The sequence below is a fragment of the Salminus brasiliensis genome, chromosome 5 (genome assembly GCF_030463535.1).
Source record: "Salminus brasiliensis chromosome 5, fSalBra1.hap2, whole genome shotgun sequence".
Lineage (NCBI taxonomy): Eukaryota > Metazoa > Chordata > Actinopteri > Characiformes > Bryconidae > Salminus > Salminus brasiliensis.
Window position 1 is genome coordinate 26,037,445 of NC_132882.1, and position 23,750 is coordinate 26,061,194.

At 38.9% G+C, this 23,750-nt stretch overlaps 1 protein-coding gene across 1 annotated transcript; it reads right to left on the bottom strand.

Annotated features, from left to right (window-relative positions):
* Positions 1-7,869: 7,869 nt before the first annotated feature.
* On the bottom strand, positions 7,870-20,715 carry smyhc3 (slow myosin heavy chain 3). Its single transcript, XM_072679979.1, has 37 exons — positions 20,515-20,715; positions 19,264-19,407; positions 19,023-19,179; positions 18,866-18,893; positions 18,655-18,757; positions 18,470-18,562; positions 18,268-18,331; positions 18,066-18,164; positions 17,853-17,956; positions 17,564-17,702; positions 17,335-17,453; positions 17,100-17,249; positions 16,548-16,718; positions 16,150-16,459; positions 15,982-16,058; positions 15,424-15,629; positions 14,571-14,694; positions 14,226-14,362; positions 13,872-14,127; positions 13,534-13,776; positions 13,200-13,376; positions 12,961-13,106; positions 12,788-12,878; positions 12,319-12,708; positions 12,106-12,232; positions 11,891-12,009; positions 11,608-11,804; positions 11,307-11,490; positions 11,035-11,200; positions 10,831-10,955; positions 10,415-10,723; positions 10,121-10,324; positions 9,615-9,911; positions 9,422-9,526; positions 9,109-9,204; positions 8,885-9,019; positions 7,870-7,988 (listed from the first exon to the last, which is right to left on the bottom strand). Exons 1-37 carry the CDS (start codon positions 20,713-20,715, stop codon positions 7,968-7,970), a joined length of 5,814 nt encoding a protein of 1,937 aa, XP_072536080.1. The 3' UTR covers positions 7,870-7,967.
* Between the last annotated feature and the right edge of the window lie 3,035 nt (positions 20,716-23,750).

Here is a 23,750-nt window from a genome sequence, read left to right on the forward strand (position 1 = left end):
GTTAGTGTTAAGGACCATTAAAGCACCATCATTTGATGTAAAGGTACAGACATGGTTCTTCATGGAACTGAAAGTGGTTCTTCTTTAAAAACAGCTTTATTTTTAAGAGTGTATGGCCTGCCTCACATTATAGGAAATTAGAGCTGGTTCCTACTGACCACATCGGTCAAACTGTGTACTGACAAAACAACAGATTATCAGTAAAGGGTTTTAAACACACTAAAAATGGGAAATATACCTTGTTGGTTTTCGGTGTAAGTAGCATCGATATGTGAGCCAAGATATATTTGTGTTGTATTAACTGGCCTATAAGCACCCATGGAAAGCAAACAAGCTAAAACAGTTAAGCTGTTATTAGCCAGTTTTTCATCCAAATATTGTTATGCATTTATCAGATAACATAAACTTAATGAAAGCTGCAAATATCCAGTAGAATTGTAAAGTTGTTAAGAATATACATTTACTGATACATTTCAGTAGGAATGCATTTGCTGAGTAACTAATTTGAGTGTTTTTGATTTTGTGTCCATTTGGAGCTAGAGAACATGACTGAAGGCAACAGGGACAGGGGATAGATACGTAAATGACAGAATCCCATTATCTTAGCATATTACGAGCATAAGACGCTACACAGACATAAGTTATCTGCTGCTGATCTTGAGTTGTTTTATTTGCCAGTGTGAACCATACAGAGATGCTACTAAACATCATAACTGCGCCTGTGAACTGGCACCACATTTCTAAGGGGGTAATTAATTTGCAACATCTTATTTGGCAGCTAAATAGAAGCCAGGCTACATGTTGCCTAATTCTATAAAGGCCAATAGATGTTCTGACATGTGACTGTGTTATCTGTGGTGTGACTGAATCCTGTGAAAATCCTATCATTTCAAGATTATTTTAATTTAGAACCCTGGTGCAGCATACTGGGATGTCTGGCCTTGGGTTTAGAGGGTGACAATCAAGTCATTTAGTGACCACTGCTTTTTCAACATGGCCATTTGGAAACACATTTTAGCGTATCCACTATTTCACTGCACCAGTGTTACAAACATAGGTTGTAGGAACGCAGCCCCACTGATCATCACAGAGCTCAGAGGAAAAGGTGCTGAGCCTTTGCTAAAGCCAGGCAGGCTCCTCCAAGTCAGAGGTTAAGAAAGCTGCCAAGATGTCGTGTGTCAGTTGAGGAAACTGTGAAGGCGACTACCAGGTGCTAACACAATTATTTTAAGAGGCAGGGAGTCTTGTGACTTCTTGAAGACTATGCTGAGGACTGACACCTTTACACCATGCCCCCAGTCCACGGCTTCCTCAATTAGCTGCTGTAGGTGGAACATTCCATCCTGAAGTCCATAGTGACACTTAAGGGGACCATTCTCAGCTGTGCAGGTCCCTCAAGTACTCAACACCCCCAGCTGTGCGAGGCCACCAACGTAACCCTTTGCACTTACTGAACAATGGGTAGGCTGCTATTGGAGATGCAGAAGCTCTCGCATGCTTCAAACACACTTGATTTGTTCAGCAGTAATTCCTTGCGTTCCATAGCTGACGGAACCCCACCATGTGTTCTCTGTCTTTGCAAGGTTACTTGCCATACTAGATATATTAGAAGTACTTTTCTCTCTCTCTCTCTAATACATCCAGTATAATACAGTGTTTTGTGCAAATATTTTCTAATTGAAAAGAAGTGAATTCCGCACTCTTGAACAGGAAATTATCTGTTAAAAGAGCACAATTTCTTTTAAGTTGCTATTAAGTTTAGCATATTGGAAACATTTAAACATATAACATTAAATATGCCATTGTCTTTGCTTGTGCTACATATCTGATTCTCCAAAATGTGTAATTCAACATATATTTTCTTGGAAAACCTTGAATCTGTTTTTTGACACAATTCAAATCTATCATTATGTCTAAATTTCATGATGAACAGGCCAATAAATATTATTCAAACTAAAAGTTAAGAAGGGATTTTCCTTCTCCTGAAAAATTCCCTTTTTGAAGAGACAAGATATTTGCGATTTTCTCATGCACTCAAAAACTGACATAGACCCAATACAGGGCAAAGCATTACGTCTAGAAGGCGTTCTGCACACAGGCAGTTACAGTAGGAGATTCTACTTGTCTACACATTTACAGTATCTTCTTCAAAATGAGTGGGATCAACTAAACGAATTAGCTTAATACAGTCTGCTACAGACCAGTTTTCCTCCACTTTGAGATAACAGAGGTTGTAAAGTCATTTTGACCAGTGCTCAACAGGAACCTCAAGCACCTTAGTTCCTTCACAACAACCACAAGAACCTCCTGCTAACAGTCATGTAGGTTTTTTAGAAACGCTATTCATACTGTGAACGTGTGTAAAAGTAGTAATATTGTTGCTAAAATATCCCTTTATTACCCTTCCCTGTCTTTCACTGTGATGGTGACATTGTGGAAATAATGTGATGGACAGTTGGTATTGAGTTAATTGAAGAATTATTTGCAAAGGTTTGGGCAGTCTTCTATAACTGATGTTTGTTGAAGTGAAAATAAGTGAAAAAATGTTATCTTATCTTCCAAATAAGCATGGTTTCTTTTAGTTCATATATTTAGCATATTGGAAAACATTAAAATATATAATAATAAATATGCCATTATGTCTGCATATTTTCTCTCCAAAATACTGTAATTGTAATTGTGCATAGAAGTGCGCTCGATGTGAAAAAACACTAAATGCAATGTTTTTGAACTTTTGAACAAAAGTCTGTATTATAATTTCAGAAAGTGTGCTGAGAGTGAGATGCCACCAGGTGGCTGACAGTTGAAACCTGTCGCAGCTTCACAGCTTCCACTGAACTGAAGAGGTGTAAAGCCTGAATATGCAGTATACTTAGCAGCTACCTATAGACTCAGACACAAGGCTGTAAGAGGAAATGGACCTAATCTCTCAAACTGCTAAATATTTACTATTTACAATATATTCACATTATCAATGCGTCAGTCACGTCAAAACAGTGCTGTGAATTCAGGCCTGTTTAAAAAAAATGCTTTTTAAACCTTTTTTTCTTGCGCAGGTGGTGTAGCCTTTCCTGTGGATGACTAGGGTTCATTTCCCCGACCAGCCAAACTCACCATGCTGCACCAAAAAGAAAAATTCCTAATGGTACATTCACTTACAGTATCTGTGTAACCTGATTCAAAAGTAAGTCACTCTGGGTAAAAGCGTCAGACAAAAAAAGCCATACGTGCATTTTTTTAGGTTCTAGTTTATTCTCTATTAGCATCAGCTCATGCTCTGTAGGACGCAAGGCCTTACAGCTTTAACTACCATTATGATTTTTAAATTCAGTTTCTTTCTTTATTGAGTACAAAACTACATTTAAAAAAAATCCAAAATAGTCTAACACTAGTAACACTGTTTACAGCGAATTGCAAATGGGGTATGTCTCAAGTTGCACTTTTTAAGGCCACGTGTTTTTTTAGATATGTGTGTCTTTGCCCATCTAAATCAAATTAGTTTACCTGTGAGCAGAAAAAAAATTAATTGGTTTGTTTACGACATCAAAGGAAATGTTGGAAAAGTGGCATAAATATTGTCGTAAGAAAATCTTCATATTTTCTAAAATTTACAGAAAAAGAAAAAAACCTGGAAGTTAGTGTAAAATTATTTGACTCCAAGCCATTTATCACTAAATTCTGACAACATAAAGAATATTATGTCAGTGAAAATCAGCAAAAATGGAGATACAAGATTTTACAGTAAACTTTCAACAGCTCTTGCTCTATATGAAGCTTACCACAGATCCTGTTATACTACCAGCTGTAGAGACTTCATATGCATAAATAAGAACGATAAGCATTTGACTTTGCTGTTTGGTGGGACAGATGGTCAACGGTCTGAATTGTAACATAGCAACTGCGTATCAAGGGACTCTGCTGTCTTTATCTCACAATGCCAATACGTTCATATGACCTGATTGAGTCATCAGGGGTCTTAAGGGGAATCTGAATTCTGCTGTATGGCACGCAGATCACAGAAAGAGAACATGCATAGTACACCTGACAATTATCTTCTGTGTTTGAGAGGGCATGAACAATTTGAATGTATTCATATCTCACTAGATCTTCTGTACAACTTATTTTGTGTTTTTTTTTTCTGTAAAGCAGTTTTTCACTCCTGTCCTGCCACTGTCTTGCTTCAAGTGTATGAATGTTTTGTAATCATGTAATCCATAATTTCAAAACATGAAACTTAAGAAGAAATCAGAAGAGTGGAGAATGTGCATACAAGGGTGTGGTGTGTTAAATGAGTGTGGTCTAGTTATGAACAAGCCATCAAGCTCATTTTTTACCTGTTAAAAGTGTTTGATTCTTTAATAATAATTCATTGATTGCTTTTGTGTTATAAAGGATCATTAATCCTTTGTCCTTAGATGACCCCTGGCCTTGCAGGTCTGTTACTTGTACAGCAGTTGGGACGTACTGTTGTGAGTGATGGTCAGAAATTGCACTCTTTTTATTTGTGTCTCTAACAGAACATACATTAGATCCATAACTTTGTCATAACATAAGTTATTCAGTTATTGATGTTTAGAAGCCTGAGCTTTTTCTAATAGCATCAGAAGCATCACTATGCCAAAAGCACAATAGCAGTGAAGATGAATGCTCTTCACTTATTTGAGAAAGACAGTTGTCGTGTCCTTCGCACCTCCTTGGATCTTTGATTCATATAGACCTTGACGTCTGTTGCTGTCCTTTTAGCTGGGGGGCAGTGACTTGTTTACGGAGCATTGTTTCCTTCCTTTTGTCCTTGGGGACGAAGATAACCCTGTGAAATTCCTCTTGGGTGCCTCTGTCTGATTGAGAAGAACAGCTATGCTATTGTGGTGCATTGAGATCTGGGTGGTAGCAGGTGGTCCTTCTGTGACGGTTCCAACATAAATCTTTGCACCTTGCAAATTCTGGCAACCTTTTTGGACCCTCTACACTACTTGGGTTACATGGCCTTCCATTATCGTTTTGATGAAGACATAGGGCACGCTTTGTTCAGTGACCGAAATGACCTGTGTCCTAAAAGTATCATTGGTTTCATTTATCAGATACTCAAACTGTTTTATTACAGATGTTTCATGTGTCTTAGTTTAATGAAGGAAAAGTGCATCTAGAGATATTTCTAACAAGCAACAAGACATTTCAAAGTCTTAAAATAACTGCCAGCTCTTCACACCATCTCGTGAGCCTGGGACCCTCATCAAAGTCATGTACTGTGGCACTCAGCTGAGGACTGGTCTTAATATAACTGTGAGTGATTGAAGGTTGTTGCCTTGTGCTTTCTTAAGTGAACGTTTGGACACCTCCTCCTCATACTCAGCTGTTCCATGCCAGCTCCTCCTTTAATCAGCACCATAGTGTTGGCTACAGCATCACTGCAGCATAAGCAATACATTTAGTTCACTTCCTTTCACATCTCTTGGCCACTTGAGGTATGTAGTAGGGTTTTAATTGTAGGGTAGAAGGACTGCATGAGATGCAGTTATCTCTTTACTTAGAAAATGGTGCTACTGGTAAGTTTAACCTGTTTTTCCTTTAAGAGTATGCATGAAAAGATTTCGATATTTCTTTAAACAAAGGTTTAAATGACAGTGTTTGTGACATATGATACAATGTTAATCGAGAAGTGAACTTTATTAATAATGACTAATTTTGGTGCAATGAATGTCTTGCTAATCCGTGCTATACCGATGATATATAAACATCAATTCATCTGTTTCACTTGAGCTCTCTCTTTCTCTTTCAGCTAAACACACAGGTAATATGATTTTGTGTGTAAACAAAGAAATGTGGTAAGATCTGGTAAGACAGTTTTACTTTTTATACCAGTGTATACCATTGTATAATTATTGATTTTCAGAAAAATAAAAAATAAAAACTTGGGCATCACTAATAATCAGTATTTTCACATCATGTAGCCCAGCATAAATTGCTAATCTGGGTCATACTGCCCAGGCAAACTGTCTATTGGAACAGGTCTGTGAAGAATAATGCAAATAAAACATCACATTTTAAACTTTTGTTTAAAATAAATGGAAACTTTTCAGTCAGCTCGTCAATGAGTGCTCTGGGCTGCTAGCTAACTAGCACAGTCCCATTTATTCTCAGTGATTAGGCATGCTAGCTATTAGGGTAATTATTTAGACAATTGTGTATGATATACCATTTCCCCCTATTTCTTGGAATAAGAAATATATATTAGTGTAGTTAATGGTGTCATGACTAGTAATTTGTTGATTTTTTCCTAAAATGAAATTGTTGCTCAGGATGCCTCACTCTTTAGCGGTGAGAAGTTTAACATAAGCTTGAATTCAGTCCAGAGACAGAAAGTATAGGGTGGAGCAATAAAAATATAGATGTGGGAGACATACTACCTAGAATGAATGATTTTAGCTATGCATATTTTAGGATCATTTATATTATATGAGTAATTAAAACTCTAGCAACAAATGCTCATTGCACCAGACACTCAGTTTAGGTAGCAATTCATTCAATATTAATGCAAAGGTATGATTCAATTATGTGTGGCATGGGTTATAAATAATCATAGTACAGCAATTATCATGGATTATAGTAACTAGTTGTATTTAAACAAAACATTTTTTATGGTAACAGGTGGAAATAGGTAACTGCTCTGCTCCTGATGGCATATTAGCATCAGTATCTGCTTTCCTCATGCAAATCTTTCCTCATGCAGAAATGTGGTGTAAGATTTTTTTGAAAAATCATCCTCAAAAATCTAATACATTATTACTGTCAAATAATTATTAATCCTAAATAATATTAATGGTGTAATATATTCATGAATATTAATGCATCATATGTTTATTTCATCATAGGCTGGTGAATTATTACAAGGGCTGAGGTGGGTTGTTCATTGTAGTTGAATAATATTATTATTTATTTTATTTTTTTTGCATGGCAGAAATCTGTCCCAGGACCAGTTTTAAAATACATTAGAATACCCAGTACATTTACCATTACAAATAAATAGTTGTCACACCTCTTCTGCATATTTTAGACTGTGTAATGTGTAAGCAGCATGCTAGTTTAATACATTTAGGTTAACAATGAAATTGTATAAAATCTGGCCACAATTATGTTAAATGGCCCATTACATTTGGTGGCAGTCTGTATTAGCACCCATGGTCAGTAAGTGTTGTTTTTTGTAGTATTTGTCTTTTTTCCCTGCTAATCAGAGGGCTTCAGACACATACCTCTGCAGTTCAGTTTGTGCTGTGATTGTAACATTTTGTACACACTTTGTTTTAGTCATACAGTGGTTATGCATACAATTATGATGGCTATTATTATTCTTTGTCTGGTTGAAGGATTCTTCACCTTTTTGGAAAACCTTTTGTAGATAGTAAACTTTCATCATCATTACAAAACCCTGTTTGGCTTAGATTGTAGTGTCAAATGAAATAGTGCTACTCAAAATAAATGACTTTTTAAATTTCAAGAATTTTAAAAACACATTCTGAAATATTTAGACTTTTCATGCTATAACTTTTTAATGGAATTTCATGGAGAATTCTAACTTGTAGGTCAGGTTATAGAAGTTCATACACTTGACATTTTCTTTTCTTTCCAGCATCCTGACAGACTGGAGCACTGCCTGGCTTAGTTATGACTTATCAGTTATCAGTTATTTTGACACACCTTTTTTATATAATTTGCAAGCACTTTTATTCTGCAGTTCTCAATCCTGGGGCTCCTTTCTGGTCCTGGAGCTCTGCCACCTTGGAGGGTTTAGATCTATCACACTTAGCTCTAATATTCAGATGCCCTTGGAGGCCAGCATTGAACAGTAGACACTGACATCACAAACAGAGATTTCAACTGCACATTAACTTTATTCTATACAGCTACAGGCAAAGAACTTGTGGTGAGTCACAAAAAACAAGCTTCTAAGTGAGGTCCACACGAGAGCTTCACTCTTCATCATGTCCTTTCTGGAAAGTGAAAAAAAGGAAAAAAGAGAAATGTAAACAGGTAAGATTTTTTGTTAAATAGTTTCATTGATTGAACATGCTTTGAGCAACAGTTTGAGCTGACGTGAGCATAGCACATGTGTAAGAGCATATTATATACAGTAGTTTTACTTTTTAACTTATTACTAATTACTATTATGTTACTATTAAGTTTGGGCACACGTATCCAAGCAGCAGATTTTGTCTTTTTTCAATTGAGAATTAGTAAGCATAGGCTCTATAGCCAGGAACTGTATCTTTCATAACATAAAAGATAAAAATACAAATCAGCAATGTGGTCTGTGCAAAGATTTAGACACCTTACAGAGTGAGGTGTTTCAGTTCTACACTGCTGCACTGTCTCATAATCACTGTTATATAATCTTTATGTAAGAGTCATACGAAGAAACCCTTATATGTGACCTTATATATATCTTATATATATTTGTGACTTTATAAATATCAAATAGTCTCTTAAAATAGTTGCAACAGGGTGGCTTTTACAACAGGATAATGTGGTGTGATTAAGTCCTGACTCTTCAAGATGCCCAAACAGTTGCACAGGTTACAATAAAACACAGAGTTTAATGTTTGATTATCTACAGAGTCTGTGTTTACTACTTGTGTCATGTGGCTAAGAGTCAGGAGTGCCTGAAGTTTCACACACAACTGTATGTTCTGCCTGATATACTTTATAATATATTAGCAAATAAGTGCTAGAATATTTTTTCAACAGTCAAAACATTGTGGAAATTTGATTTGTAATTATTTCATATAAAAATAAGATACTATACTGTGTTATTAAATAACTACTCCTATTATATTTTCCCAGCATAGTGTTTCTTTCAAATTAACCACATTTTCCCCCGCCCACTCACCTTAGAGCCAGTGTCACGACTTTTGGCTCTCAGCTTGTTGACCTGAGACTCAGCAATATCAGCCCTCTCCTCAGCTTCATCCAGCTCATGCTGCAGCTTGCGGAACTTTCCAAGATTGGAATTGGCCTGTTCCTCCTGCCAAAAAAAAATTAAAAATCATGTTTGAGTTGAAAGAAAAGGAGAAAGGCAATGGCAAGTCACATGATTCTTAAATTATTACTTACAGCTTCCTCTGCAGCTCTCTTGTAGGACTTAACTTTCAGCTGCAGTTTGTCTACCAAGTCCTGAAGACGGGCCAGATTCTTATGATCCTCCTCAGTCTGTGAGAAGAGAGTAAAAATATAGGGAATCTTAAAAGATTTTGTCCAGAAGAGTCAAGCCATGCTAAAAGTAGGAAAAGAGACCATTTTGATGCAATAAATGTGTGGTTGTGGTTTCTGCAGTGATTATTTTCATTGTACAGTAAAAGACACAGCTTTAATTATTCTTCTATTATTATTAATTATTCTATATTTGTCACAATAACTTATTGTTTACCTGGTAGGTGAGCTCCTTGATGCGTCGCTCATATTTACGAATGCCTTTTACAGAATCACTGGCCTTTCTCTGTTCCAGCTCCACCTCAGTTTCCAGCTCCCTCACCTACAAAATCCATGAAAAATCCCTTTTGTAAAGACTCAAAAACAGTGGGTGCTTTTAAACTGAAAACAAGCCAATATCATGAACTCACCCTGGCTTCCAGCTTCTGGACCTGCTTCTTGCCACCCTTCATAGCGATTTGCTCAGCTTCATCCAGACGGTGCTGCAGGTCTTTGATGGTTTGCTCCATGTTCTTCTTCATGCGCTCCAAGTGAGCACTGGTGTCCTGCTCCTTCTTCAGCTCTTCTGCCATCATGGCAGCATCAGTGATGGCTTTTTTGGCTTTTTCCTCAGCATTCCTGCATTCTTGGACAGCCTCTTCTACCTCAGTCTGAAGCTGGGATGTGTCTCCCTCCAGCTTCTTCTTCTGGTTCAGCAGGCTAGTATTCTGTGTTCAAAGATATCACAATTTCAGTGCTATAGACACAAATGTTAAAGCGTATATGAGGAAGTGATGAGCAGATCAGCAGGCTTGTGTTTTGAAATGTAAAGTTCTGGCTTTCAGAATTTGTTTTCCCTTTTGGTGTTGCGTTTGATGATTTGTTAGTTTTATTTCATATTTTAAGACATTGTGTGCTAGTTCCACAGATTTCTTACCTGGGAGTGCAGAAGTTGAACCCTCTCACTGACATCCAGAAGTTCCTGCTCAGCCAGTTTGCGGCCTCTCTCAGTCTGCTCCACCAGGGATCTCAGCTCATCCAGTTCAGCCTGCAGAAGATTGTTGCGTCTCTCCACAATGGCAATGTTCTCTTTGAGATCGTCATTACCACGGAGAGCATCGTCCAGTTGTAGTTGAGCATCCTAGAAGGAAAAAAGTCCCTATGCATTTTAGAATTTCATGAATAATAAAAAATACAATGACTTTAGCATCACATTTTATTTGGTGCATACCTTCAGATGTCCATGGAGACCCTTAAGTTGTTTCTGTGCTTCTGCGGCCTGCCTGTTAGCCTGGCTGAGCTGGATCTCCATCTCGTTGAGGTCTCCCTCCATCTTCTTCTTTATCCTGAGAGCTTCATTCCTGCTGCGAGTCTCAGACTCCAGAGAGGTTTGCAAGGTGTCCACCACTCTCTGCTGGTTCCTCTTGGCCTGCTCCATCTCCTCATCCTTCTCAGCCAGCTTACGCTCAATGTCAGCCCTTACTTGATTGAACTCCAGCTGAGCCCGCAAGATCTTTCCTTCCTCGTGCTCAAGGGAGGCCTATTAGTTCGCAACAGAATTACTCAATACTGTACTTAGTTTAAACTGTATTTCACAACACCAACATCAGAATGTTAACATCTGCACACAGTAAAGTAATACTGTACCTCAGCCTCTTCAAGAGCAGACTGGATTTCTGCCTTTTCTTGCTCCAGCTGTTTTCGAATTTTCTCCAGTTCATGGATACTTTTGCCACTCTCACCAATTTGCTCAGTAAGGTCAGAAATTTCCTCTGTTTGTCAGGAAACATAGCAATTAGTATGCGAAATTCCCCATCACTGTTACAAACAAGTTTAAACAAGCATGGATACCTTGGAGGTTTTTGTTCTCCCTTTTCATGGTCTCCAGGTGATCAAGAGACTCCTCATAGGAGTTCTTCAGTTTAAAGAGTTCAGTGCTAAGAGATCTAGCCTCCTTCTGGGAGCTCTCCAGCTCAGTCTGAGACTCCTCATATTTCTGCTTCCACTCAGCGAGAATCTGTTGAGTTCAACAAAAAAGAAAACAATATTTAGGATCAGTGAATTCTAAACAGAGGGCATCTCCCAGCTGTACTTTATTGATGCCCAAAAGAAAATGTTATCACCTTGTCAAAGTTCCTTTGCTTCTTGTCCAGAGCAGCAGCAGCAGCATTGGATCTTTCCACATCAACCATGAGATCCTCAATCTCATTCTGTAGTCTGTGCTTGGTCTTCTCTAGAGAGGAGCATTTGGCATTGACAGCTTCCACAGCTTCCTCTGCATCTTGCAGACGCTGAGCCAGCTTTTTCCTAAAAGGCAAGGCAGTGTTTCGTTCAGACTATTTTTTTCCAAACACTGTAAAACATTCATGCTTTTATAAAAAGTTACATGGAAATATGAAAGTAATTATGTTTGTCGTTTCTTACTTTGCATCTTCCAGCTCTTCTGTCCTCTGGATTGCATCAGTTTCATACTTGGTCCTCCACTGAGCCACCTCAGAGTTGGCCTTGGAGAGACTGCGTTGCAGCTCAGCCTTGGCCTCCTGCTCCTCCTCATACTGCTCTCTGAGCAGCTCAGAATCATGCCGGGCAGACTGGACTGCATGAGCCAGGGCATTCTTCGCCTGGAAGAGACAAATATGTGCATTTAACAACATATGATAACACAGTGTATTGCATTAAAGTGTGGCTTGATTATCATTTTTAATACCTTCACTTCCTCTTCAAGTTGTCTCTTGAGGTCCTCAATCTGTTGCGTGTAGGACTGCTTGCCTCTGGTCAGCTGAGAGACCAAGGAATCCTTCTCTTCCAGTTGTCTTGATAGTTCACCTTGATTGAGGATTGATTACAGTGATATGTCTGTTGTCTGTATGTTATGCACTTATGCTATGAACACACCACATTTTTATCTCCGAGAGCTCTTACCATTCTCAGTCTGTAGTTTAGCTTTCTGCATGCTGAAGTCGTTGATGCTACGTTGACCTTCCTCAAATTTAGTCCTGTACTCAGTCATCTGGTCCTCAAGAGTCCTGCACATTTTTTCCAAGTTTGTCTGGAGCAGAGAACATCCATCAGAAATGCAGTGGTAAAAATTTTAGAGAAATAAACATTAATAAACAATGAAGACAACATTCTTACCTTGGACTTAACAATCTGCTCCATGTTGGAGACCACATCGTCCAGCTCCAGTCTAAGTTCACTCTTCTCTTTCTCAAGCTTCTGCTTCACTCTCTGGAGGTTATCAATCTGTTCTCCTAGGTCGGCCACGCTGTCAGCATGTTTCTTCCTCAGTGTAGCAGCAGTGGCCTCATGCTGCAGAGTGGCCTCTTCAAGGTCTCTGCGCACCTTCTGGAACTCAGCCTCTCTCTTCTTGTTCATCTCAATCTGGGCAGCAGTGGCACCACCGGCCTCTTCCAGCCTCTCACTGATCTCCTCCAGTTCTCTGGCTAAGTCTGCCCTCTGCTTCTCAACCTTGGCCCGAGCAGCTCTTTCAGCCTCCAACTCTTCTTCGAGTTCCTCAATACGGGCCTACCACATTCAGGACAGTGTGAGTTATAGGAAGCCTCGTTAAATGAATCAACTCTCAGTAAACTGTTCTGCTTCTCACCTGCAGCTCTTTAAGTTTCTTCTGGAGCTGTGCTGCTAGTGCTTGTTCATCCTCAATCTTACTGTTGAGCTGGCTGATCTCAAAGTCTTTCCTGTGGTAGAAATGCAGTTAGTGAAGAGCTGAATGAGCTTGAATTAGTCATAGTTTTACAAAAATAGCTTTAGCAATTTTACTTTTTCAGTCTCTCCTCCAGCTGTTGCTTGTCATTTTCCAGGTCCATGACGTTCTCCTGGGTCAACTTCAAGTCTCCCTCCAGCTTTCTCTTTGCCCTCTCAAGATCCATCCTTATTTTCTTTTCTTGCTCAAGAGAGCCTTCAAGCTGAGGCATGTAAAAAAGCAAAGGAATTAAAATCTACATATATACACATTTATTTTTCACAGTTCTTGTAGTCCAGCAAATGAAGAGACCCACATCATCAACTTGTTGTTCCAGCTTAGCTTTGGCCTTGGTCAGAGTGTTGACTTTGTCCTCTTCACTCTGCAGGTCATCCAGAGTTTGCTGGTGGGCTTCTTGTAGTGCTTTCTTCTCCTTGGTCAGCTTGGCAATGATTTCATCCAGGGCTGCCATTTCTTCTGTCAGATTTTTAACCTGGAAATTACACCATTGTTTCAGTACTTCAGCGTTAATGAATGATGCTACTTTGGTAAGTGAGTTGCACAGATTTTAAGAATTTTTGTAAAGATTAAAGAATCTCTACATAATGTAAAGATTATCATCCAATTTTATTAATGTAAATAATAATAACCTTGTTCTCTGTGGCATGCTTCTCCTTCTCCACTTTGGCCAGAGTCAGTTCCAGATCATCAATATCTTTCTTAAGCTCAGAGCATTCATCCTCTAGCTTCCTCTTTTTAGCAGTTAGCTCAGCATTCATCTCTTCTTCATCCTCCAGTCTCTCAGTCAGCTCCTTGGCTTTTGCTTCAAGTTGGATCTTGTTCTTGATCAGACCTTCACATCGCTCCTCAGCATCACAGAGATTGTCTTGCTCCTGTTTTAAAGCAGCAGAACAGTGATGGGAAAATATTATAGGTGGAGTTTATCTCGGATAAAATGGCCTCATTTTGTTACAAACTATAAACTCACAGTCTGGACTTGGAGTTGCAGGTCATTTTTCTCTTGGAGAAGCGAGACCATTTTCTCTTCAAGCTCCTTTCTACGGGCTTCAGATTTGGCGTAGGCTTCTTTCAGCTTCAGGAATTCCTCCTTCATGTTGGCCATCTCCTTCTCAGCTTCAGCAGACCTTAGGAGTGGCTTGATCTTGAAGTACAGCTTCATCCAGGGCCAGTTCTTAACACCCATGAAGGCACGAACGTTCCACTGGATCACAAGCAAGGCATCCCTAACATGTGCAGCAAGAAATAAAATATTTGTTACTGTTAAATTTATTTTAAATTGTACATTTATGAAGCATAAGAATAAAGCAACAAATAATCGTACCTGCGCTCTACAATTTTCTGGAACTCAATTCTTGAGAGAAGACCACGAGACCGGGCCTGAATACCAGTGATGATGAGAGCAAGGCGGTCATCTCGCATCTCCTCAAGAGTACCCAGGAGGCCAGCCTTGAAGAATACCTTTATGATTTAAGACAAAAGAAAATATTTAAGAAAATAGTTCTGAATTTTTTACCTTTATTTAACCTGGCAAACAAATGACAACTAACCCAAATAGTTATATATAATGTTAAGTTATGTATAATATAATTATACTATAGATGTTTAGAAAGACATTTCAGTTTTCAACTTCATTCTGTGTTGTTCTTTGTTTATTAGAAAGTCGTACCTTGGTGTGACCAAACTTGTACTGGTTGTGATCAATGTCCAGGGAACCCAGTAGTTTCTCTGCTCCCTTTCTGCTGTCAATAAACTGCCCCTCAGGGATGGCAGAAGGATTCAGGATACGATATCTAAAATAATCAAATAATGTAATGAATCACTGTAGAAATCAATTGGACTCTTGAATTTCTTGCAGTAGAAAGTTTAGTTGATCTGTTTTGATCTGATGCACTTTTCAAAAGCTCTGCTGCACTTGATTTTTTTACAACACTGCAGAAAAGTAATTGCAGAATACAGAATTGTGTACCAAAAAAAACAAAAAAAAAAACATAATAGCCGGTGGTAAATGGCATAACAAAAAGGTGCAATTTGAAGGTAATGCACTTCATGTAGTTATTCATCTATGAACATCTCAGATGTTGCATTCTCCTTTTTGTCATTTTATTTGTGTGGTGATATTTGTGATAATTGATGTCATATCAGACAATGCATATGATTTCTATGATTGTCGCTCCAATTTAGCTAAGTTAAGTAAACCACTCACTCACTAGTACTTCCCTATCACTTGCAATGCTCCCAACACTAGAAGGGTGAGGACAGGCACATGCCTCCTCCCATACATATGAAGTTAGCCGTCTCTTTTCAAACTGCCACCAATGCTGCATCACTAGACAGCCAATGCATTTAGAGCAAAGCCGGTGGGTGTGTTGATAGCCGAGCATTTCTAGCTGACTGTGGAACTGGAAAGCCATTCAGTGTCCTTGTAATGCAAATGTGAAACTTGTATTTTGCCATGTTCTCGATGATGGGGCAATTTTATGCATGTATTACGTATCAGACAACAAGTTAACAAACATTACCTCTGTTTAAAGTCACCGTATAGGATCCTGTTGGGGAAGCCCTTTCTGCAGATTCTGATGCCCTCCAGCACACCGTTACAGCGCAGCTGGTGCATGACAAGCGGATTCTCCATGGCCCCAGGGGTCTTGGTCTCGTTGGGGATGATGCAGCGCACAAAGTGGGGATGAGTTGATCTCAGGTTGGTCATCAGCTTGTTTAAGTTCTCCTAAAAAAGGAAGATGTATAGCACATGATCTTCGAGTATAGCTATTATAAATAAATTGTTACACACCTCTCACATAAAAATCTAAAATAAACATTACATTTTAGGTTACAGTGAGTAAAGAGAAAAAAAAACAGATGTTGATCTTCAGTCATAGCTTATGTTAAATGTCCAGTTGCTTTCATATTTAGCAATGATTCAAAAGCAAACTGGTAATATAAAATAATATAGTTTGGGCTCTTTATACACAAATAGCTCTAGCAAAATGTTGGAGTTGGCAGAATAAACACATATATAGGGTATAATGGTCACTAAATACTGTATCTAAAGTGTATATGCATTCCCTTCCTCTCACCCTGTGGAGGGCAGACACAGTCTGGAAAGAAGAACCCTTTTTCTTCTTCTCCTTGCCTTTTCCTCCTCCCTCCGCGGCTATTAGGACACAATACATAATGATTACAAATACATCAAATACAGTACCTGATCCTCTGAGAATAAACCATTTCTCATCCAGTCCACATACCTGAATCAGCACCAGCATAATTTGCAAACAGATTAGCCAACAGTTTCATGGTGGACTTCTGATACAACCCCACAACAGTTTCATTGAGGGGGTCCTTGTTCTTCACCAGCCAGTTCATGATGTTGTAGTCCACAGTACCAGCATAGTGAACCAGGGAAAAGTGAGCCTCTGGTTTACCCTTCACAATCCTGGGCTTTTGGAAGTTATTTGATTTCCCCAGGTGGTTGTCATAAAGCTTAGCTTTGAATGTAGAATCGCTGGCCTTGGGGAACATGCACTCCTCTTCAAGGATGGACATGATACCCATGGGCTGAAATTCAGAAAACAGAAAATTAACTCATTGTCAAATTACACTTTCACTGTCCGATAAAACCTGTAGGTGTTTGCATTTGAATTACCTTTTCGATAAGATCAATGCAGGCCTGCAAGTCCATGCCGAAGTCAATGAACTCCCACTCGATACCCTCCTTCTTGTACTCTTCTTGCTCCAGCACAAACATGTGGTGGTTGAAAAACTGCTGCAACTTCTCATTAGTGAAGTTGATGCACAGCTGCTCGAATGTGTTAAACTGGAGGAGAAGTGTCATATAATTAGCACAGGTAAATGAGTAGGATATGTATGGTACATACTATAACATACTATAACTCTGCATCTTCAGGTTCCAACAATGGTATTTTATGCATGAAGCATCACATATTTTCACACACAAAAACTAAGAATTTGTCTTTTTTGAAGTGTAATTTAGTTAAAAAATAATTACCCACATCATTTTTGACCTTTATATGCTTAAAACGAAGCTTATGAATGACAGAACTGTATATTTGTGGTTGAATTATTAAAAGCCAACTTAAAACATAATTTAATCAGTCATTTGTGTCAATTACACTGACCAAATGACTGACCAAGGCCAAAGCCAAGTGGTATGCTTAACAAAATTTAAAGAACTTACATCAAAGATCTCAAAGCCAGCAATGTCCAGCACACCAATGAAGTACTGGCGAGGTTGCTTGGTGTCCAGGGACTGGTTAATTCTCACAACCATCCAAAGGAACATCTTCTCATACACTGACTTAGACAGTGCACCAACAGCATAATACACCTGATAGAGAAACGTAATCCATTATAATTAATATAACAGTACTCCTATTTACTCTTTAGTAGCTCTTTCATGAAGCACATTTCACCTGCTGGACATTCTGTCCCTTGGTGACCCACTCGTTTCCTACTTTGACTCTGGGGTGACACAGAGCCTTGATGAGATCCGCAGAATTCAGGCCCATCAGATAAGCTGATTTGTCAGCATCTGGAGTAAGAAAATGAATGTGAAGACCAGTAAACATCAAGGATGTTCAAATATCCTCATATGAAAATGCATAACGCTTAATAATCAACTGTGCTTCAGTTTACACTAACCCTCAGTGCCGTCAGCCTCAGCCTGCTCCTCTCTCTGCTTCTGCTTAAACTTCATGTTGCCGTAGTGCATGATGGCACCAATCAGCTTGTAGATACCGTTCTTCTCCTCTTGGGTGAAGCCCAGCACATCAAAAGCTTCCTAGAGCAAAAAATACAGCACATCTCTTCAGTCTAAATAATGTTGGCTCTCAGGAACCTTTGAAGAATGTTCTTAGTCTATTCCTGTAGATCCAAAACCCTGTCCTAGAGATGAAAATGTGAGAGTGTGCACAGCTCTATTGATACGCACATCAGTAGCCATCAGCTCATCTGCGTCATTGATAGAGGCCACTTGGGTTTCTCCTTGGGAGATGAAGGCGTAGTCATAGGGGTTAGCAGTGATCAGCAGCATTTCTGTGAAAAAGGAAAGAGATGTATCTTTTATTTGAATATTTTCAGAACAGAGCTATGCATACTTCTCAAAGAAACATTCAATTCATGATTATAGATATTTCTTGCTGACCTAGCAACTCAGGTTTCTTCTGAGACAAGATCTGGTAGAAGATGTGGTAGTCTCTCTCAGCTTTAAGCTGGAAAGTGACACGGGACTTCTCCAGAAGATCTGTGCCCCCCACCAAAAAAAGCCAGCAGGTTTTCAAATCTTTAAAAATCACATCTTTAAAAATGATTGAAAAGTTTATGGTGTGGACTGAAGTAATGCTTACAAGTCTCAATATCAGCAGAGGCAAGCTTTCCAGATGCAGCGAAGTGGATTCGGATGAACTTGCCCTGTTAGAAAATATTTCATATACATGTTTTATATTTCATAGTAGAATGATACACTAGAAGTTCTCATGGTTCTATATATAGATGTTACCAAAGAACACCTGAACCTCTTTTTTTTAAATTGTAAGTAAAAACACTCACAAATCGAGAGGAGTTGTCATTTCTGATGGTCTTGGCATTTCCAAAAGCCTCCAAAGCAGGGTTACACTGAATGATTTGATCCTCCAGAGTACCCTGGGTGAACAGCAGGAAGGGGCTGTTTTAAGGAACAGTATTTGTCTGTGTATTGGTCAATGAAGTCATGTAACAGCTTTGGTGTTTCCAACCTTCTTATCAGTGGTTTCCTTCTTGAAACCTCCAGCAGCAATGCTGGCGAAGTACTGAATGACTCTCTTGGTGTTGACAGTTTTCCCAGCACCAGATTCTCCACTATGTGCAGAGCAGTGATTTTAGGGTAAATAAATGTGCTTTAATAAATGTTTAAAATATATGAACAATGAAACAGTTCTAGCTTACAGTAACACAATGCAAACTTACGTGATGAGAATAGACTGGTTCTCCCTGTCTGAAATAAAAGACCATATGTTATTAATTAAAATGCTAAACTTTTAAACCTTTACATTGCATGTCAGAACATTCAGTGCTGCATTCAGTTCTGTGTTTTTGTTCTTTCAGTTAATCGATGAATGATTACCTGAAAGCATGTACTGGTAGGCGTTATCAGAGATGGAGAAGATGTGAGGGGGAGCTTCACTCCTCTTCTTGCCTCTGTAGGCAAGGACAACTTCTTGGTTGTACACTGGCAACCACTTGTAGGGGTTGACGGTTACACAGAAGAGTCCGGAGTAGGTCTGCGGGGAGAAGTATCAGGTTCAGTATTTCCTCCCAGACACAGAAGAAGCGAACCAGTGAAGAATTGCACATGTCTGACTCACGTAGATCATCCAGGCTGCGTAACGCTCTTTGAGGTTAAACAGCACAGCGGGCTCGTGCAGGAAGGTGAACATCGCCATGTCCTCAATTTTATCGAACTTTGGCGGGTTCTGAGGGTGAATGTCAGCCTCCTTGACAGTCACAGTCTGTGGATAAAAATATACAACGTTTTGTATATGCAGAACACTTTATAGGACAGTTCTTATAAAGGTCCTGTGCAGTATTATAGCCAAAAAACTAAAAAAAAAATCTGGTAAGACTAATACTGATAATGATAATGATAATGATAATAACAGATTTAGCAGCCCAGAGAACTGCATGTATTGTAAATATCACACTACTCAGCTACAATCAAATCTGTGCATTATGATAAGTTAAAACAGAGCTTTTAGTGAAGAATGGACTTGTACATTTTTATTCTTCCCACAGTCAGTTATGAACCAGCATGCTTCATATGTTCTGAGACTGTGGCAATGTCGAGTTATTAAGCACTTTTTTTTCAATTATCAATTTTAAGATGCATATTTGGAAGTGAGAAATGTTATTTATAATAATTCAGTTCAATGACAGTAAATATTGTTGAAATATTACAATAGTAAATTGTAATAACTGGTCATTTGATTTAGCATTCAGTTGTTGACCACAGAAAATGTTGATACAACTACTAGGCTACAGGATATGGCTGAATTATAATGCAAGATAGATTTTGGCATGTTCCGGGCCTTGGCTTGAGTATTGGTATTTTTCTCTAACTGGACTTTAGTGAAGACCCCTGCTGTAGCACTATTGTCTATGTTGTTCATATTAATATAATAAATGTTAAACCCTTAGCAAAAAGATTTCTGTTTAATACCATCAAAACGCCCTTTGGTTGTAACCACAGCAGAACACTTGGTGGTGCTACATTTAGAACCATATACAACAGTGTCTCCATCAAAGAGAAGAATCATTCCTCCAGCATGCTTCTTTTTAGGGCTCTCTTTCTCACTATATAAAAAGAACCCCTGAAAACCCTTCCTTTCTTTAGAGTGTCATTAAAATCCTTTTAGCCACATAGCAAAGAACAATATTCATTTTCAGAAGTGCTCTTTTTTATAGCATATTTATTAATGTTGCAGGTGAGGTCAAACCAAGTAGGTAAATGTATTATAATATTAAATATTATAATATTTTACATTCAGGAGTGAGGGGGTGTTCATATCAATGAAGCATCAGTTTCAGTCATATCCTGTAGAAGTGAAAGGTTTTCTTACCGCTCCCTTAGAGGTATCACAAGTGACCTTGTCACCATCACGACTGATGATAGATGCTTTGAGGTACTCCTCCTCTGCATCCGGAACAAAGCATTCCTTCTTCATGTCAAAGGGGCGAGTCTGGGCCTCCAGGCGCTCCTTATCTGACTTCCTCAGGTACGAGGCTGCAGGCCCAAACTCCGCCATCTGAGCGTCGCCCATCTTTCACCCTGAGATCAGTGGAAGAACAGCTAATTAATCAGAAGAAACATCATGTCTGTGTAATTTCTGAGTAGGTCCTGTATGGAGTGGCATTGGCAATTTTTTAGCATTTAGGCTACTCACTTCGTCTGTTTTACCTCTCTGAGAAGTGATGGTAGATTGCCCTAAGAAAAAAAAAAAGGATTCCGTTAGATTAATGCCTGTGTCAATTAGCCTTAACATTGTGGTCAGTATACAGCACTTCTAAAATGCTAACAGCTAAAACGATCTCCTTGCTGAAATCATGTAGTAAAACTCCCAGCACTACCTTTGAAGAGCTATTACTTTTGCGAAATGTAAAGCAGAGGTCCCCACAAGAATGGTTTTAAAGAGGTTGAGTCTTCCCTTAACCTACCTTTAGATGACACAAGTGAAAACCAGTCCTGAGCTGGTCACTCCTTTCTCCCTTTTATAATAGAAGGGGTCCTCTAAATATGGTTGCTGGCACCATATGATGCATTGTAGTGTCTCATTTTGGTGACACCACTGATGGCATTGTGTGTGTGTGTGTGTGTGTGTGGGGGGGGGGGGGGTCAGTTTCTTTTGTTCATGTAGGTTATGCCGGCAAGGGTCCACTGAGAGGTAAAAGAGAGCCATACACATGCCAACTGTGTAATGCAGAAGAGAATAGAAATGCAGAGACGTGACAGAACATCCGAAACAAACAGTAAAAGGGATTTGCATGTATGTATTAGTGCCATGCCTACTGTAAAAAAGGCTGTCATTTCAGATGCACTTAAAGTAGATGCAGATTTTTATTAATTGATTAATGTTTCAGCTATATTGTTAGCTGAACCAGGCATGACCCAGGATGACTTGGATATGACAACCAGGGCATAAGTTTAAAGCCAGATTCTAGAAAAACAGCAAAGGTGGTTTATTTTTATTTCCTTTCTATTTTTACTTCACTTTTTCAGTTATCCTACACCTTGTTTATTTAGATTGAAGGATTACCAAAGTGTCTGCACATTCAAGCTGTCACAGGTGCTTTTTACCCATATTAGAGAGGCATCAGCTGTCTGTCTCTGAGTGGTAAAGCACAACCAAGGTCATTCCTCAGCTGGTGTGAATGCTTCACTCTGCCCCATGGTATTGAAATGGCATTGTTTCCTTGCCTTTACACTTGAGGACAAAGATAACCAAGCAAAATTCATGCCAAGTGCTTCTCTGTGATTGAGAAGAACAGCTTGTGCGAACTGACCCCGCCATCCATTTATGTGTTGTCTTTTTCAGCATGTGACCCCGTTCTGGGGATGCTGTTCACAAGGGCATACATTCTACTTACAGACCTGCTAAACTCAGGTCTTACGTTCATCAAAAAGTCACTTTGTTTTTTGACCAGTTTAAATGATATATGATTATAGCGGTGCTTCTGTTTTGTGAGACCATGAAATTTCTACAAATGGGATGTGTCAGAATACATCAACTAAGGGTCTATCAAGGCCCATTTGACCTGTTGTGAGTATTGAATAAGTAATCTCTCCTTTGACAGCCTCTCATGTCACTCAGGAGCTAAGGTGCTGAGCGTTTCTCATTACTGCCTTGAGTTTCTCGCAGACATCAACACTAAAGGGTGACAAACGGGAGAAGATTACCACCATGGCAGACTAAGTGTGGACAGTTGAAGGGTAAAGGTTAGGAAACTCAGCTCAAGGTGCAAGTCAGCTGCAATAAGTGTGAGTTATAGTCTCGTTCCCTTTCTCAGTGTAACCTGCTTCCACTACAAGTAGGTGTCAAATGTCTAACCTCTAAACTCAGGACTGGGTTGTGTGAGGGACTTTGAAATGAGACCCCCTCAACCGACTCTGTTTATCCTAACGAGGATGCGCGTGAATATTCACTTCACTCGTTTTAGAAAGTACATTTCACGGCCAGAGGGTTTGTTGCAACCAAATACAGTGGTAAAAAGACAGGACACTGATTCAGATTAGAGCACATTTGTAACACCGACCGTGTTAACACCTCAAAATAAAAAAAAGATCAGCGTCAGGTCTTTTTTTAAAGTCTTATCTCCTCCAAGGAAGCTCTAAACACACTGTATCTGGTCTCCACTTTCACCCAATGAAGGTGCTTCAAAGGGGTTATTTGAGCAATGCCATAGAAGAACCACTTTTGTTTCTCTAAGGAACCTTGTTTGTAATAGAGACTGAAGAGTGTGAAGAACCTTTCAATTGGGAAAAACATTTCCATGGAGTGAAGATTCTTTAAACCTTTGTGGCTCATTTATTTTGGTTGTACTCATTAGGCATTTGCATAAACCTGTGAAGGTTATGCCCACTCAAGCCACACTGTCATTAAAGCAAAAGGAGACACACCACTAAATACTAAGAAATTCTATACGTTTGTTTTCCTTATAAACCTCATATAAAGACCTTCACTTGAATTAACATTAGTTTTATAGTCCTTAACATAGAAGCCTGTGGGACTTCACCACATATACTAAACCAAAGGGTTATAAAAAAATAAAGGGTTACAAAATAATGCAGTTCATGCATTACGATTAATAACAGAATTGTAAACCAAGGGTAAATGTCAAGGCTAAAATTAGGCTTTTTACTGTCACCAGTGATCTCAGACATTTAGACCTCACCGTATACATGACCTTATGATCTAAAGGCAATTCATGAGGGGCGTTATTATATTTGAAATACATTAGGTACTTCTGGGATAGAATGAAAAAGACTGATTTTAATTGTTTACTTTAACACATTTTATTGTTTAAACAATAAACAGATCTTACAAGCTATATTCTAAAGTACCTATGCACATATTTATATACGTGTATGAATATCCGTCGGCTGACCAAAGGACACAGTCTTGTTTACGCCACATTGTTTCCTTCCTATTGTCCTTGAGTACAAAGATAACCCTGTGAAATTCCTACTGAGTGCCTCTCTCTGATTGAGAAGCACAACTAGCCTGTAGTCCCTGTTGGACCACAGCAGATGCTCCACTTGTAAAGGTCTCCAAGCACATAAATAAAAGCATCGAGTCAT